A 19,579-nucleotide genomic window follows, 5' to 3' on the forward strand; every position below is an offset into this window, starting at 1 on the left:
TCCTTGAGGGAGTTCCAGGTGGTCCCCAGCTTAAATGATTGATAGTTATATAGGAATCAAACTGAACCTTACAGGTCGAGGTTACAAATGTGGACACCGTAAGTGTCCGTATGGTCCCATTTGTAACCTCAATTTGGTCCATGATGGCCTGGAGAGAGAGAGAGAGAGAGAGAGAGAGAGAGAGAATTTTGAATTCCAGGTGTTGTCTGGCTGCCTAAAAGGTACCCTCTCTCTGTCTCTCTACTCCCAACTTCTTCCAGGCTGTGTGTGTGTGTGTGAGTGAGAGACAGACAGTGTGTGAGTGTGTGTTTGGTGGGGGTGAGTTTGGGGGGCTGGGCTTTATTCGCGGGGAGGCGCATGTCCACAGACCCGTTCTGTCCCATAGTAGTGACTGCAGGAATGACTGACTGACTGAGGGAGGCAGTCAGAGAGCAGAACGCACCAAGCCAGCGAGCAGTGCGCACTCGGATGTGTGGAGGCGACCACCGCGGCGAATGCAACTTTTTTGTTTCGGTTGCCCCGAGTTGGTCTTTTGTTGTCCAAAGAAGTTCGATGTGTTTGTGTTATGCAACGCTACTTCCATCTTGAATAGTGACAAAAAAGTTTAGCTTTTTGAACTTTTTCTGTGCACACTTCCCAGTCTCTGAGCTTTGCCAGCCACACGGAGTCCACCGCACCGCGCACTGCGAGGCTCAGGAAGGATGTCGGAGTTTTCAGTCAACGACCACCTGGAGGGCATTTTGTCAGACTTTGAAGGTATGTAACATAAGACTGTCTGTTTCACTGGCCTAAATTGCAGCTAATTTACAAAGAAAGGAAGGAAGGAAGCGGTTTAAGTGGAAAACATATCGCCCTGCGCCCTTTACTATTTCAGGCTGGATAACTGTTTGTCACTCGTGCGTGCGTTATTTAGCATTGATTTAACATTACATTGGAATAAACGGCTTGCTAATGCCAATGCGCAGTTTGCTTTTATGTTGAATGCCCCGACATCCATGAGGGCGTGCGACGTGCGTGTAGTGTACATTTGTTGTGTGTGTGTGTGTGTGTGCGTGTGCGTGTCCACGCGCGTGCATGTGCCGTGTGACGCGCGCGAAGGCTGCGTGCGTGTGAAACTGTCTCTGATCTCAAGTGCTGCAGTCTCTTTATCAACAGTGCGATCGATGGTAATCGCATGGTCATGGATTGGAATCTGTCCCTGTGTTGGGGCTATAGATGGTATAGCTTTCATGTCCGAGCTTGTGTAACAACAACCTTTGTTTGTTGTAGACCTACCTGTGTTGTGTTGTGTGCTCATAGTTTATTTAAATTATTTTGTCTTGTTCTTCACGCCACCCTCTTTCTTTCTCTATAACTCTTGACCAGATAGAGCATCTGGATTCTAATCACACAGAGATTTCATGAATCATGCTAGGCTATAGGCTATAGTGCCTTATATCTCGTGATGTATAGTGAATTAAACATTGGATATGATTTTTTTAAAGATACTATTTCCACTTTTTCTGAGCATTTTTGATGATCAATTGAGAGATCGTTTTCTGGCTCGGATCAATACATTCATATTGGTAGTAGGCGCCTATCACAATTTAAAATAAATGTAATAAATGAATGCTATATTATCATTAGGCCTAATTAAAATCGTATATGTCTTGCCAGTTATTTGGCTATTATAGTGCAAGTTATTAGTGCAAGTGGGTCCCACTTGCACTAATCCTGACGGCCCACCAGTGGGCCCCGGCCCACAGGTTGGGAATATCTGTACTATTTAGATATTGTCACTTTGTGGAGAAATATTATTGTTATGATTGTTACTGCAGCCACATGCCACTGCAGGGCGATCCATGCTTCTTTATTGTGTGTGCTGCTGGCGTCTGCCCAGCTGTAAGGAGATGAAAGAAGCTGTTGACTGCGGCACACACACACACACACACACACACACACACACACACACACACACACACGCGCCCCCAAGCAGCAGCCATTCTTTACAGCCTGGCTCTTCAAAGTCTACCCTGAAGGACTGGGGCATATGGCTGTTTGATGGAAATATCACGTTGCCACCAGATCAGCCCCGCCAGCTCCAAAACATTGACATCTTCTATCCATAACATAGCTTCAAGCTAAGGTTATAGTTACTTGTTGTGGCAGATCGCCTGCATGGCAGGTTGGCGTGATTCCAAGGACCCTGGCCCTGGACTGGCATGGGACCACAGCGATGCCAGGGGCAGATTATATTGTTTAATACATTTTGAAGGTCCAGTGTCACGGGTCCCCGCATTCTAATTGGCCTCCCTGGTTAGGAAACAACGGATAAGGATCCCTTGTTAATTCTGAGAAGAAGAAAAAATTGAGGTAGAGGACATCTTCACCACTTTCAAGCCGCTGGCATCCCTATTTTGGGCATATCATTCAATAATGATATTGAAATATTACATGTAGCCTGACATACGACTAGGGTTGCGATCCTTTAGGATTATAACCGTTCCGGTTCATTAACAATCCCCTCAGTTCTTATAGGGGGTTCCAAATGAAACCTTACAGGACTGTTCTGAGAGAGTACAGATGGAACCAAATGGACCCTTACCAACTGGGTCCATTTGGTTCCATTTGTACACTCTCAGTGAGTTATGGTAGGTCCTTGAAGTAAAATAGTTTAAGAACCACTGGTATAGTAATTGCATAGCAGACATGAAGTCCACATAACCAGCTCTGACAGTGTGATAAAAAACGCTTCCAAATGTGAAGGAACCGACTCGGATCCCAACCCTACGTAGGACACAGTTGTGCGACAGAGTATTACATTGGGCTGAAGTGGTTAAGACAGTTTGCAGAGGCCTACCTTCATGCACGTTGGCACAGACCTTGAAATGACAACATCACGGATGTGAATATAACCGGTGCCACGTTTATCTCCTCTCACATCCCACTCCTTCCTGTCTCTCTCCGCTGTTCTCATAAAAGTATGAATGATGCCTTAAAATAATCCTCATGAAAACGGATCATCCAAATTTAGAGCTGCACAGGTTGCAAAGCCCCTTGTCTTCCTGTATGTCATGGGAAACTGAGTAGAAGGAATTCCCCCCCATTGGATTTATAATGATTCAACTTTCAGGTAATAGGCCTACTGTTACATACCGGGAATGGCACCGCACAACATAATCCTTAACCCCATGAACTCTATAGCAGTGGTGCCCAAACCTTTTCATGCCAAGGACCCCCAAATTGACACTAATTGACCCCCATTTGAAAATACATTCCAGGGACCCCCATAAGAGAAGATTCTTACAGCTCTAGCAGTGATTCTCAACACGTTTAATTTCAAGGACCCCCCAGTTTGACATGCTACGGACCCCCATTTAATGGCATTTCTATCTCTTATATTGTAAAATCAATGTTAATTCAAATCATAAACTAAACTATCATTTAGCTGGGGACCCCCTGGAACTCCCTCAAGGACCCCTGGGGATCCCCCGACCCCACTTTGGGAACCACTGCCCTATAGTTTCCCTATTCTCTTGGGCAGTGGGCATGGGATAATATAGGCGATCACTTGGTGAAAATAGGCTAACATGCATGTGGCAAAAATAGCAGTCGTGAAGCTTGTAAATCAGAGATTGTAAGCATGCAAAGAGATTTGGTGCGGAAAAGCGAGGTGGTTATTGACACAGGTACAGACAACTAGGGGACCACATTCAACAAAGTGTATAACTGAGTGGTTAAGCTAAGCAATTAAAATTCAGCTCACATAATGTACTTTATTAATGGGACCGCCTCCTTCTCAAAGATAGGGGGAGACAAAGGAACCTTTGGATGTAAAGAGACACACACACACACGCACGCGCGCACGCACGCACACACACACACACACACACACACACACACACACACACACACACACACACACACACACACACACACACACACACACACACACACACACACACACACACACACACACACACACATACAGTAAATACAAGATAATGGTAATAAAATATACCGGGGAAAGGAGAAAAAAATACTCACTAATAATTTAGCAAGAGAACTGTCAGCAATAGAGAGAGGAAGCAATAAGAGAAAGACCTTGTTTTTCTTATGGTGATCCATCAAGTCCTGGGGCCCTGCAGGGATGGTCCAACAAAAGCTGCTCTCTCTCTTTCTCTCTCTCTCTCTCTCTCTCTCTGTCATTCTTCCTCTATTTCCACATCGCACTGTTTAGACAGGTGTTGCTCCGTGGGGCTAAACAAATTAGCCTTGTAGCGTCCGGTCAGAGAAAGCCACCATTGCTGAATTTGAGTGCCTTTGTCACCTCAAAACATCGGCACGAGAGTGTTAATAGTAGTTAGCCTCCGCCCATCGTTTACGACCCTGTACAAGGCGTTGGCAGCGAGCTCATTCACTACTGTAGTGTGTGTCTTACTTGAGTTGAACCCAGCCAGCATCTTGTGTGGGGGCAACAGGCCAACTTATGCAATGTGTTAGAGATTTACAGAGCTAATGCGTCTTATCTCCCACCCTCCTAGATTCTTCTGAGATGACTCTTCAAGAGCTAAGCTGATTACCCACAATAAGGCTGTCCTCGCGGGTAGAGAGAGATCAGCTCAGGCAGTAGCTAAAGGCCCGGGCTAGAGTAAACACATTTAGGATCGAGTTGCGTTGCTGGCCCTCCTAACCCCTTGAGTTTGAAGTGAACAACATGGGCTACCTGTGACTGCCCTCTGTCCCCTGACAACCAAAGCACTGTTGCCCTTGATGCCTCCATGAAGCCAACGTTGTTTTAAATTGCCAGACAGATGTTTGTCCGCCCGCTGGGAATGAAAGAAGACAGTGAGTTATCTCGCTGCTGTCTTCAATTTTCTGTGTTCCAGTACTATACTCTGAACCCTGTGGCTCGCTGCCACAGTCTCCTTTGGAGGCACAGGATCATCAGATGTGACAAGACTCCTAATTCAATTTTGGTCACAGGGGATCGATTGTTGATCTCAAAGCTGCCCATACCGCTGGAGGGCTCAACGAATCACTGTGCCCCCTCCTCTCCCACAGTGCCTGCTTCAATTAGCGGGCCTTTCAATCCGATTCAGGAGAGCCAACCCCTTTGTTAAGGCATGTGATCTTGGAGAGGGGACTTTTCTTGTAGTGTTTTTTACCTTATCAAGTGAGGCCCGGGCCGGGCCCCCTTTTCCGAAACAAAAGGGCCAGTGTTGTGCTGTCCCACGTCAACCATGTGTGTTTATGTAGATGTGTGTGCAGAGCACATATAAACATGTGGGAAGCTGCTGAGGATTCTTCGCTAAATCAGAAAAGCGTGATTGTGCGTGTTTGTGCGTGTGAAAGGTAGATTGACTCCCAGGACAGGAATTTACAGCTGAGTGCTAAACTCTAATGAAGTTAAGGGGAGGGGGTGTCAGGCACACAACACTTTTCTCGAAGCATTTGTATCATCAGATTTGCTGTCCTGCCAACTCTAAAACCAGCACACGCTTGCAAAACACTCCAAAAGGATAAATCTTCATCTCATTGCTGTGAGGCGAGAAAACTGTTAACTGCTTAAACAATCCTTCTAGAATTAATTCTCATTTGTTCAAATAAGGATGAAAGTGTCATCGTAAACCAACTAAGTGCCACAATCGCAGAGCTGCTCCTACTACTCCTACGTTTGAATACAGGAGCCAGCGGGTAGCGGGGAGGGATTAGCAGAAGGTCAGAAGGGTACGGGTGGTCCCGCCCTCCCCCTGTCACCTACTGGTACTCCAATCCAGCAAAGGCCCCCACCCGGACCCCCAAAACATCAGACGGTCCCATGACTCACTGACCCAGTGACATACAACACACACACACACACACACACACACACACACACACACACACACATACAATGGTTGAAATGTAAATACACATATGGAATCACGTATGTACACATAATACAGTCAAATCCACAAAATGTGTCACATATTAGCATAAGACACACACACACACACACACACACACACACAGAGCTAGTGGTCTTTGGTCGGGCTGACAAGTGGCACTCAGTCAAAACAAAGAGCAGGGTGTCCCACTCCTACATTCCAGTCTGCATTAAGGCTGTGGAGCTTTGTGTGTGTGTGGCGTGCGTGCGTGCATGCATGCGTGGCTGTCTGTTTGAATGTCGATCCATATGTTTATGTGAAAATCCTTTTGTGGGTGTGCCATGTGATAGTGTGTGTGCTGTGCACACTACCCCAGATGAACTCTCGCGGGGCCCATTTGGGGTCCAATTTCACACAAATGGACTACTACTACTGAGGATCTTATACTGTGTATGTGGGCCATTTGTGGTGTTTGTATACGTATGTCAGTGCGAGTCTATGGCGTGTGGATGTGTACCTTTAATAGCCCTGCCTGTGACCTCCCCCACACTATTGCTCTATTGCTCCATAGCTGAATGGTTAGTGAGCTCTGGAGGTCCCAGGTACAATTCCAGCTCTCAGCAATGTGCCAAATTGTCCCTGAGCAATACACTGTTCCGTGCTCCTCTGCGGGCAGCACTCAGCTGGGTGAAGTCGAAAACAGAAATTCCCCCCTGGGATGTGATAGGAGGTAGGCCTATGTATAAAAATAATGAGTTCCTGCTGCATTGGTCTCTGGCGGAGGGTGCATGGGATTGGAGAAAATGTCTAATTCTTACATTCTTCTAATAGTACGTCTTTACAAAAATGCAAAGGTAGTCCAGCAATCCTACTGATCTAGAGTTTTGACAGAATATATATAAAAGAAAATATCGACGGGTTAAAAGGTTGCGTGTCACAAACGTGGCTAGTGTAACTGTATGAGTGATGAGCTAAAACAGCCGTCATATTATATAGGTTCCATATATAGCGAATAAAGTGAGATTGTGGAAAATGTTGTAACAGGGTCACGTACTTCACATGCTCTTGTGTGTCTGTTTTACCGTCATGCGATTCTTTGGCATGTTGCTGCAGCTAACAGGCTGTGTGTGTGTGTGTGTGTGTGTGTGTGTGTGTGTGTGTGTGCGCGCGCACTCTAACTCACCTGTCACCAAGTTACTATTCACTTTTGACAAATCTTTTTCAGAAAGCTTCTATCTTGAACTACCTTAATCGCACACGCGCATTCACACACACACACACACACACACACACACGCATTCACACGCACGCACATGCTGCTGCCAAGCCGTTCTTCCGTAACAGAGCAAATCTTGGCAGAACATCAGTGAAGGCTGCAGTGCTCAGACATGTCAAGGAGCATTCAGGCCCTCAAACCATGCTGGGTCCTGGCCTAATGAGACTGTGAGAGAAGGCAGGGAGCCATGTTCCAGGAGATGATAACGCCGTATGTTTACATCATCTTCGTATATCGGGTTTATATTTCTTTGCTCCAAAACACACATTTGCGTATAGCATTCCTCCCACCGGCAACGTTTCTCTGTCCGCTTCTCGTTCTCCTCAGAGGTGAATTAATGACCTTCCCACTCCAGTCAGAACAACTCTGTTGAACCACGTGAACCCTATAGAGACCCTATTCTTGGCATGTAATAAAAGGGCAAACATCCGGCGAAAATTGCAGTTCTACAACAAGCTCAAGCATTACAAAGGGCTTTAGATAATTCATATAGTTAATCTTTCAATATTTGTAAGGCGATTTAAGTCTGGTTCTTTTTATCTCCCAAGGATTTAAGTCAAGTCCCATAAGCTTGTTTCAATTTCAGTTCAGGGCCGGGCAATTAACCATTTAAATATATTGACAGAATCTTGCAGTTTTTAGAATATATTTGTAAAATATCATATCTAATAGATTTGTAATCAACTACATTGATTAGTCTGAACTCCTTAAAATTGTATTCATTCATTGTATAGTGGCAAGTTTGCATCATGAGCTTGTAGATAGATCTACTATTTTCACTATATAAAACCAAAAACGGTATTGCAGTAGCTGTACCGCACTGTTGTGACGAAAAGAGAGTTGAGCCAGAAGTCAAAGCTCTCTGTCTACCGAGCAATCTTCGTTCCTACTCTCACAAAAGAATAAGGTTGCGAATTCAAGTGGCTGAAATGAGTTTTCTCCAACAGGTGGCTGGCATCTCCCTTAGAGATAGGGTGAGAAGTTCAGTCACACGGGAGAGACTCGGAGTAGAGCTGCTGCTCCTTCGCCTGGAAAGGAGCCAGCTTAGGTGGTTCGGGCATCTGGTTAGGATGCCTCTCGGGCGTCTCACTAGGGAGGTGGCGCAGATGGAGGGATTACATCGACTCACTGGCCTTGGAACGTCTGGATACCCCAGGAGGAAGTCACTAATGTTGCTCTGGAGAGGGAAGTCTGGAGCTCTATGGTGGAGCTGTTGCCCCCGAGACCCGACTACAGATAAGCGGTTGAAGATGGATGGATGGAAAACCAAAAACACGTTAATTCGTAATTAAGGCGAACGTTTGAAATAATCGTGACCTTGATTTGAAGTGATATTGCTCAGCCCTAGTTCCATGTATGTACATTTTACAAAAATGTTTGTAACATGACGCCTGTGGCTGTCTGGGGTTACATAAGTGGTTCTGTGTCATCTACAAGCCTGCAACATTGACAGACAGACTGTTTTTTTCAGGCAGGAAAGGAGGGGAGTTTGAAGTTTGTGCAGTCTCACCCTTTAATATGTCTTTTCTTTTTAATGTTTTATTTCAGCCAACAGGTGCTTAAGAGGATAAATAGCAGCTTTACATACATAACAAAGTGATGTAGGCATTAGTGTGTGTGTGTGTGTGTGTGTGCGTGTGTGTGCGCACATGTCTCTGTGTCTGTGTGTATTTATGAGTCCCCAGGCACTGTGTTATTTGCAATGTTACGACATTGCAAACGGCTGGCTGGAATGCATCTTCCAGATGTGCTTTTTAGTAAGTGGAAGTAGGCTTCACCACCAACTAGACTAGGGTTCCTAGTGTTTGTGTGCATGCTTGTGTGTTTGTGTGTGCACATGTGTGTGCGAGCTTGAGCGTGTGAAGACACACTCGCGTGAGTGTGTGCGTGCATGCGTGTGTATGTTGTGTGAGGACGTGCATTCTCCCGTCAGAGCTCTACACCTTCAAGGAATGTGGAGAGAGAGGGAGGGGGTTTGCATGTACCTGGACAAGCCCAGACAAATCACCCCCCCCCGACCCACACCTCCCTGCATGTCCACAGGACAGCCCTCCCCCTTCAAACCAGGCCTGGTGTGTAGAGTAGACGACCCCCCCCCCCCCCCCCCTCCATTCAAGACTCCCAGTCCTGGTGGATTCTAGAATTGGACCCTACTCTGGGCCTCCTACAACCAGGTTGAACCCTGTGCTTATGTTACTTGTCAGGTTCATATCCCACACACGGCAATCACCTACCCTGAATCCTTTTACTTACTTACATGTATGTAAAACTACGTTATAAATACCTTGACGGTGTGTGGAGTGCAAACCGTTTTAGGCTGTCTATAGATTCCCCACTCTTTTTTCTCCACTGTTCCCTCTTTCAGCTTTCTATATCTTGTGGCTTTAGAGGCAGAGAGCTTTAAAGGAAATGGCACTTTGTGGGTCTCTCTTGTATTGGAGGCGGGCAGTGGCTGAGAAAGGTAGAGCAGTTCCATTCCCGGTGCCTCCTGGCTTTGCGTTCTTGAGAAAGACAATGAACCCAAACCGCTCCCCAGGCGTTCTTCTGTAGTCTCTTAATAGTCAAGATGGGTTAAATGCAGAGGACAAATTCCAAAGTATGGGCAGATGTACTTGGCTAATATCCCAGTGACAACAACATAAGAATATAGAAAGGTTGTTTAATCCTCTTAAAAATAGGTCACAGCCAGCTCTCTACATACTGTACCTACTCATCAGTCCAGTATCTGATTATTATAATGAAAAGTTGGTTTCTACATACTGTAGTTTGGCTTGTACAGTGCTTCAGATTTGAGTGGGGGTAGAGGTACGATTATGTATACCTCTATCTAATGGCCTATACCCTACCCCTTGGCTGCTATCTCTGTGCATAAATATGCTTTTAATTTAGCTTTGGAACTGGAGTTCCCCTTTATAACCACACCCATATCAGTGTGTGCAGGCAGGACACTGATAGAAGCTAATAGAAGATTATTATTAGATCAGTTCCGATTTATGTGCATGGAGTTGTACGTTAATAATGAGTAATTGCGTGTGTGTGTGTGTGTGTGTGTGTGTGTGTGTGTGTGTGTGTGTGTGTGTGTGTGCAACTGTGCATGCTTATGTGCGTGCATGCATGTTTTCCGGCCGTAGTTTCAGAAACTTTGCCTTCTCTGAGTCTGACTGAATGCTTGCATTGTTTTGTCGCCATTGTCTTCTTTTAGTTTAGTTTTTACGGCAAAGACGAGAGTGGGTTCAAAGGCATCATCGGTGACTGGCCAACTAAACAACTGGCCATCAACACATGTTTCTCATTTGAAGCAAAGTCGTCGATTAATCAGTAGTGGCAGTTACAGTATGGCCAGACTTTGAGGATGCACACAGTCAAAAGTCATCTGTATTAATTTACTGTAACTCAGAGAATGTACAAATGGAACCAAACGGACCCTTAAAGGTCAATTTGGTTCCATTTTGTACACACTCTGAGTTAACCCATTAAGACCTGAGGCCAATTCTAAGAAGAGACCTGAGGCCTAAAAACAAAACGTATGTTGGAATATAATATTGTCTGTCATATGTTCAAAACTTTTCTGGATTCAAATTGAGAAATAGCTAAAGTAGCAGATCTACAAGCTCAACTGCTTTAGCTTGTAACACAGTATTCTTACATTGTGGTATTGATACTTTTATTTAAGTAAAACATTGTAGTACTTCTTCCATCAAGGCATACCTCCCTGAGCAGTGTTTCTCAACCAGTGGGCCTGGGACCTTAACGGTGGCCATGAGCTGCTCCTACAGCGCCACGGATGAGGAGTGACTCGAGTACACAGAACTATGTAGCTCATGCTATTGGTTCCAGACTTCACGCTCAACGTGACATTTGGCTCCCAGTGTGAAACTAATTGAGAGCTGCTATGCAAGAGCAACTGCAGCACTTTAAAAAGGGATAGGATAGTTTATTATTATTTTTGAGTGGTGCAACCACTCCAAGGAACAGCAATGTCCGTGTTCACCTATGTGTTGGTTAATGAGCACCAGTATGAGTACCAGAAGGGGCGCTGTTGTGACAGAAACACAGAGAGAGAGAGACAGTGCTGCACTGTTGCCTGCTAATGAGAGAGAGAGAGAGAGAGAGAGAGGGTGGGGGGGAGAGAGGGGAGTTGCACCACTCGGTTCACACGTGTGTGATTTCTTTTTACATTTTGGTTTAGTATTTCACATCCTGAGGGCCGTGTCAAAAAGCGTTTTTTTGTTTTTTTAAGTGTTACTGTCTGTGAAATGCACGCTTGTTTTGTAGCAGTGCTAATGGAAATGAATGGGTCCAGTTAGCCAGTCTATCGACTAGTTAGCTAGCTGGTAGATACTAACTTTTCAATTATTATTATTGTTTTTTAACAAGAAGCCTGAGATGATGAGCGATATCGAACCCAACCCGTCCCAGAAGACCCAGAAGACTGCATCTTCCACTATTTAGACCATATTACATGTTGTGATATTTAAAAGCAGCTATCCTCATGGAGCGAGGCAGTGTTGTGACCAGGTATAAGCTAGAATTTAAGCATACAGTATACAGGAGAGACGATACACTGGAACAGTTAACCAGGAACAGAAGCAGCTCCTTCTCCTAATGCCCTCACTACCCCCCCTCTCTCCGTTTCCCGACCATTGGGACTCACACACACACACACACGCACGCGCGCGAGAAACACCAACAACACACACGTCACACACATGCAATACAATGAAAAAAGCTCTAACGCAAACACAGCACGAACAAATAAACATGCCAACAAGACACAGTACGTACACACACACACACACACACACACACACACACACACACACACACAAAGGAAAGAAACACAGAGACATTTACACAAGGGGAGAATCTGCTTCCACTCAGAGGGAATTTGATCCTGACCACCCCATGCTCTAGCCAACATTCCCTGTACGACTCACAGGCCTGCACTGTTCCCCCATCCCTCCCTCCCTCCACCCCCTTCTCTTCTGGGGTGTTGGCCAGGATCCAGCGCAGCACTGCATCAATGCCACTGCAGCTATCCCTGTGTCCCATAGGCATAGTAGAGTAGACCCTCAAACATATAGCATAGCTGCTATGCTATATGTTTGAGCATAATGTATAATGTAGCATAATGTACCCTGTATGGAGTGTCCCACCCACAGTGGCTCACAAGGTGGCCTGTTGCAGCTATACGGTGTCCCCTGCATAAACCAGTGGTTCTCTACCTTTTCAGGCTGTGACTTCCCAAAACAATCAAATTTGAACTCCCCCCCCCCAAATAACCATATTTGAACTGGGGACCCTCACACTCTGACAAGCACTTGGAATCGTTGAGGCATTGCACTTTAGTTTGACTCGGTTCGATAGATGAATACTGTGAGAATAGATGAAGTTGTGAGCTTGTAGACACTTATAATACTATGCATGTTGGTTTGTTTACTGCAGTGTTGAGTGAGCAAATCATCTGGGGACACCCATGGAAACCTGCCATAGACCAGAGGTTCCCAAACGTTCTTTTTTTGCTCAAGACCCAAAAGAGAAATTAGTTTGCCCGGCGGGGACCCAAACTAATGGAAATAGCAGATCGGCAAGCTGGAGTGACCATAGGACCTCAAACATAAACTATAGCAATGTACTCTGTATGGAGTGTAAAGAGAACAAACTCTGCACACTGGCTCATACCGGCTCTTCATCAGGCTGATGAAGAGCCGGTAGGGACATTGAAACGTCATGTACAATGATGGTGTAAAAGGAACCAATACATCTTTAAGCTTTGGAGCAGCCTCAGCCCAGAACCTGTATTTCCTGGATGTGCGTGCTTTATTGTTGTCCCTGTATGGAGTGTCCTACCCTAGTGGCTCACAATGTTGCCTAGTTGGATGTCAGCCTGCTTTTTTACGGCATGGGTCAGTCCTTATGTCTCTGGAGCTGATCTCTAAACAACCTGCTGGACCGATCATCAGCACCACACTGCCAGTATAGGTCACAGAACTACCTCCAACTATTCTCTTCACATATTTTATACTATATATTATACAATTATTATTTTAGAATTTTATAATCATAATGTAAGTTAACGACCGAGACCCACAGTAGAGCCACGTTGTTCCCATGTGACCCGGGGATCCATATGGTTTCATGTTCCCTATTCTCCCTCTCTCTTCGTCTCACACCTTACTGTTCCTGTCTCTCTTTTTCTCCTCTTTGGAATAAAAGTAGTCTTTATTTGATGTAATAGGGACATACTGGTGGCTGTATCTAATCACAACATTGCGCATGCATTGAATTCAGCCTGTGACCTGAATTGAATTGAATACTATTACTCAGAAATGTAAACGGCACGTGGTATAGTACTACATTAAAGCTCAAAGGATAACACACAAAGTTCCTGGAGACTTGTTTCCATTTCCTCTGTACCCTCTGTTGCCTGCCACCTAATTAGCCACTTAATCCCTATATACTTAGTTGACTTGATCCCCTCCCTCCCTTTTCCTTCTACACCAACTCTCTTTGACAAAATAGCAGATCTGCAACACGCAACACTACTCCACTTGCCTAGCATGTCCAGAATAGGGATGCTATGGCTCATGTGGTTATAATGAAATCCAGTGGGTTTCCTCAAAAACACTTATTAAACGGAACGGATGGAACATGGTCAGCTCAGCAGTAAGTAGCCTTACCGAGCCATGAGGCCCATAGGGCAGGAGCCTATCTCCTGTTTCTGTAGCCATGAGGCCCATAGGGCAGGAGCCTATCTCCTGTTTCTGTAGCCATGAGGCCCATAGGGCAGGAGCCTATCTCCTGTTTCTGTAGCCATGAGGCCCATAGGGCAGGAGCCTATCTCCTGTTTCTGTAGCCATGAGGCCCATAGGGCAGGAGCCTATCTCCTGCATCTGTAGCGTGACGTGAGGCAGCTTGATGTACAAGTACACCCCCTGGACATGACGCTAGTATGTCGCAGGGACTTACCCCCAATCCAACCCTTGATGCTGATTGTCAAGCATAATTTTTAGAGTCTTTGGTATGACCCGGCCAGGTGTTGAACCCCGACCTCCCAGTCTCAGGGCAGACACATCACAGCTCAGCAGTGATGTCAAGTAAATCGTGAGTTGAGATGGGCTAAACTTGACAGTCCAATAAGACCAGTTCCTTTAAAAAAACAAATTACGTTGCAATAATTGTTCACCTCTTTGGATTATGTCCAACAACCGCAGAATATTGCATACAATTCAAAAGTCTTCTGACAAGCTAAGCTAACTAAATCTAACCCTAATTACCTTAACCAAACCACAAAGTCAGCACTCAAAATGGATTTGCAGTTTTCTTTTAATTATTCCATTCCAATTAACCATTTAACCCCTATTCAAAAACGTTCAAAAATAGCCAAGCTTAAGGCTTAACATATCGTCGTGATACAAGATCATTTTCAAGTTGCTTTGCACCTATAATCAAATGCCCAAATCAGAGACGTCAGGGTGAAAGATCTTAAAAGCAGAACAGACGTCCTTAGTGTGGTTGCCTGAAAGGGCAACACACTATAGTACTTTTTGTTGTTGCTTTTAGAAATTCCTTCCAATGTCCATGTGAGAGGAAACGTTCCAGAATGACCCACAGTGGAAGATGGTGATGTGTCCCCAACTCTGAACGTCAACAAGGAAGCATGCTATCATCACTGGACAAAAACTGTCACACCCACACACAAACGCATGCACGCATACACCCACACATGCACGCGTTGTGCGTCTCTTGTTTTTTTTACTTTTTTACTATCAGATTCTGGAGGTATTGTATGAGAAGAAAAGGATTAGATCACTCACACACACACACACACACACACACACACACACACACACACACACACACACAGGCAAAGTTGAGCGGAGACAGGGCACTCCATTAGTGTTGCCATGTCCGCTTATTATAAGTGACTTTCTTTTTCTGAAAATAATATTGGTACTACTAATATGTGTATTACAGTTTTATTGGCTTGTGCAGTTGCTTATTTGGTAGCTTGTAGATCTGCCATTTTTAAATATCCGATGCAAACAGTAGGATAAGTGCTCATATGGCCTAGTAGTCACTTATTTTGGGCTTGTTTTCCTAGACCTGGTTGCTCACTTCTCTCACAGAATGTGGCAACGCCATGGTCCACTGCCACCATAATTATTTCCACAGTGTTTGACAGGGTGCCAGCAATTACCTGATACCAGGGCCTCCTTATCTACTCAGAGCTGTGTGGAGGGGCAGGTTCACACTTGTAGCCACGGTTAGCCTATAGCTTACTGTTATCCCAAACAACCCAGGTTTTGGACCAATTTGTTATGGGTCGCGAATAAAGATCCTGTTTGTTTTAAAGCTGCACTTTCTTGTTCCACCCCGGATTTGAACCTGGTTTCTGACACTTTTACCATTGAGGCAGAGCCTGGCTGCTTGCACAAGGGGATATATTGAATCTTGACCACCATCAGGGCAAAAAAATCGTGTCAGATCCTTGTGTGTAGTTGAGCCATGAACTTTGACACGATCTAAACTCCTCAATAGAAGAGCTGGGAGACAACATGATGCAACCACCCCAGTGTCTTTTCTTTCCCCTGTTTTCCCCCCTGTTCCCTGGGTTTCAAACCCAATATCTCTTTTGGATCTCAAGCTGAAAAGATTTTGCAAGTCCTGGCCTAGCTCCCTCGACCCCGCCTGGGGCCTCTCCGTCCAGGCCACACGCCATCGCCCTGCCCTGCTAGCAAGTACAGCTAATTGTCCTGACATATTGGGAGGGTCCACTCTGACGCTGTGAAGACACAGCTGAGCTCTCTCATCAGGGGAATCATTTGTCATTTATTTTACATATAAGAATCACGTTAGCCATAGTGTCGAGACGGCAAACGGAAATTTGCCCCAAGTTACGTTGGACCTCCCGTTATAGTCAGACCATTATTAACACTATCCCAAAACACTAACCTCAGTCCTAACTGGCCACGCATGAGTCTTAACTGGCAGTGCATGAGTCTTAACCGGCCATGCATGAGTCTTAACTGGCAACGCATGAGTCTTAACCGGCCACGCATGAGTCTTAACTGGCAACGCATGAGTCTTAACCGGCCACACATGAGTCTTAACCGGGTGAGTTTTAACCGGCCACGCATGTCTGACTAACAGGATGTCTGACTTAATGGCAGTCCCCGTTACATTAGCCAACCAGGGCTTGGAATGAACCTACAGTATAGAGAATATAGACTTGTACATTTAATACCTATTAACTCCCGTTAACATGCCTAAGAATGTTTTTAGGCTTTATAGTATGTGTATTAGTAGGTTCTTAGCAAAGCTAAAGTATGACTTTAGGATGTGTTACCACCACAGATCAAAGCATTTTTGCCTATGCTGTATGTGCATATCTGCACGCATGCACAAAAGTGTGTAGCCACACAAACTATGCAACTTTCCGTGTGTGTGTGTGCGTCTGCGTGTGTGTGTGTGTGTGTGTGTGTGTGCGTGTGCGTGTGTGTGCATGCGTGTGATGTAGATCTTTTTAAACACTTTCCTTTCATTCTGCCCTAACATGTTTGTACTGTGATTACTGAGTGAGAGATGTGGCTCCGTGTTCACAGGTACTCTGGTGCAGTTGCAACACATGATATCCTACAGATACTAACAGGGAAACCCCACAGTGTAGTGGCAGGTGCCGTATCCCTTTGACATGGAGTTCTAATCCCACAGTGTGGTGGCAGGTACAGCGTCCTTTGACATGGAGTTACATGTAAGTAAGTAGGTCGGAGAGGCTTTTTGTCGGTATCAGCCAGAACGTGGGAGTCTATCCCCGTTTCGCAATGCTCTAGACATCTGGGAGATGGATTGCTGAGGTGGAGCGCAACACCTACCATAAATCCGACAGTGTAGTGGCAGGTACAGTAGCCTTTGACATTAGTTATATTCCCCCAGTGTATTGGCAGTTACAGTATCCCACCATACAACTTAAACCTTATATATTTTGCCATATGACAAATAGAAAAACTAGTCAATTATAAGCTTATAGATTTTTCTTTGTGGCTATTTACAAACATTTGACTGCATCCACACAGGAACAGACACGCACGCACGCACAGGGTTAGTTCAGGGTTGTGGTTAGTTTCTTTAATTATTATAATTTTTTTAGTTGCTGTCATCTAAAACTCCATCTCCAAAACAATGTTTTTAACATTCAGACCTTAGTTAATAAAATACAAATAATAATATGTGCCACCACTATCGCATCAAACCCTCTCGCTACTCTGGCTGTTCGCAAAAGAGAAACAGGATCCTGAACTCGGAGTACCATGAACACAGAAAACAAACAAAATGTAATATTATTTCAAATAATAATAATTTCAACATTCAAGCATTCTCCATAGCATTTAACCGGCTTTGTAGAGCAGGCCACATACATGTATGTTATCAGTCAGAGACACTGAATATACCTTGGAAGTGTGTGTTGGACCTGGGTGTGCACGTGTTTGCACAGGTGTGTGACTGTGTGTGTGTGTGTGTGTGTGTGTGTGTGTTTTATAATATTCAACATTCTACAATGTATGATTGCACGTGCATGCAGTTGCACATACACAGTATTCTAGCGCGCAGGGCTTTGTTTTGCTTTGTAATGCTACATTAATTCCCTAATCCTTTCCTAAGGGCTAGGAATGTAGTGAGGATTGTTAAGACCCTCATCACTACATGCTTAACCTTAACCCTTACCCTAACCTTTACCTTTACTAAAGGTAATTCTACCTGGGACCCCTCCCCTTCACACACCTTATCTTTCTACCCTAGTGAGGACAGGACACTGATGCTGTATTGTAGAGGAACACACACACACCCACACACACACACACACACACACACACACACACACACACACACACACACACACACACACACACACACACACACACACACACGTATTCATTCCCTTACTGGTGTGATATGATCTCTGGTGCTGTAGGTCGGAGACTGTGTGATGGAGAATGCTTGATAGTACTATTGTGTACACAGCCAAATTCACCACTAGCTATGGAAAAACACCACATACAATGAATGCATCTCTTTCTCTCCCTCTCCCTCTACCAAATACTTGGCATGGCCATGGCCATTTTCTTTGCTCAAACCAATATATCCAGGGATATATGAAAGATCCCTGATTCGCACACATAGATCTCTCCAGTTGTGGTTGTTAAAGAATTGGATGGAGTTGAATGGACTTAAGCGTGCAGACGGAACCTAAACATTTGATATTTTATCATTTGTAAAGTGTCTTCAACCAAAGACAGATAGACATCATGGCACAAGCGTCACTATATGTCTACAAGCTCACAAAGCGTTGCAAATTGCAATGTGACACATTGCTAGCTTGGAGATCTTTGTTGTAGAAGGGGGAAAAGCAGGGGGTCAAGTATACGGACCCCTGGGGGTCCCCAGTCGACAAAGTATACAGGGTTTAAGTGGTTGTTCAGCTGAAGAGGTCAAAGGATACTTGACTTATCCTATACTCAAACCCTACTGAGTGGAACTCAACACAACTGGGTGGGTTACAGCTGAACATGATCGCATTATTACGTCATTGACAAATATCACACAGAGAACCAAAAGACATTGCTGCTTAGTGTTTACCTATACTAGTCTCAGTAGTCTGCTTAGTGTTTACCTATACTAGTCTCATTGCTGCTTAGTGTTTACCTATACTAGTCTCAGTAGTCTGCTTAGTGTTTACTGCTTACCTATACTAGTCTCATTAGTCTGTTGCTGCTTAGTGTTTACCTATACTAGTCTCAGTAGTAGTCTGCTTAGTGTTTACCTATACTAGTCTCAGTAGTCTGCTTAGTGTTTACCTATACTAGTCTCAGTAGTCTGTGAACTAGTCTCATTGCTGCTTAGTGTTTACCTATACTAGTCTCAGTAGTCTCAGTAGTCTGCTTAGTGTTTACCTATACTAGTCTCAGTAGTCTGCTTAGTGTTTACCTATACTAGTCTCAGTAGTCTGCTTAGTGTTTACCTATACTAGTCTCAGTAGTCTGCTTAGTGTTTACCTATACTAGTCTCAGTAGTCTGCTTAGTGTTTACCTATACTAGTCTCAGTAGTCTGTGAACTAGTCTCATTGCTGCTTAGTGTTTACCTATACTAGTCTCAGTAGTCTGTGAACCCGACCTCAACCTTTGAATCAATCTCTGTCACTCAAGTTGTCAGCTATCACAGTCATCGTCGTTTTGGCGCGGGTCGTATCTATCAACTGCCAGCATGGGCGTTGAAGATGATAACCATGGATGGATCAGTCACAACAGATCCAGGGTCAGGTGTTCCACTATATCCATGCTGCACGTGAGCGTTCTGGCTTGTGCCAAACCTGCACCACAGATGCACTTGTACATAGGCTATTTACACACGTTTGTGATCACTTTTATGTCATACAAGCTTTTCCACGGACACACT

At 44.8% G+C, this 19,579-nt stretch overlaps 1 protein-coding gene across 1 annotated transcript in view; it reads left to right on the plus strand.

Moving 5' to 3' along the window:
* The first annotated feature begins 421 nt into the window (after positions 1–421).
* The window catches only part of LOC308323784 (uncharacterized protein), a 100,008-nt gene continuing 80,850 nt past the window's right edge, over positions 422–19,579 (plus strand). The window contains exon 1 of the mRNA XM_080775597.1: positions 422–756. Coding sequence (XP_080631723.1) covers positions 702–756 — 55 coding nt within the window. The 5' untranslated portion in view covers positions 422–701. The remainder of the gene's footprint in view (positions 757–19,579) is intronic.

Source organism: Protomyctophum bolini (genome assembly GCF_963924005.1).
Source record: "Protomyctophum bolini genome assembly, chromosome: 11".
In the NCBI taxonomy this organism is placed as follows: Eukaryota; Metazoa; Chordata; class Actinopteri; order Myctophiformes; family Myctophidae; genus Protomyctophum; species Protomyctophum bolini.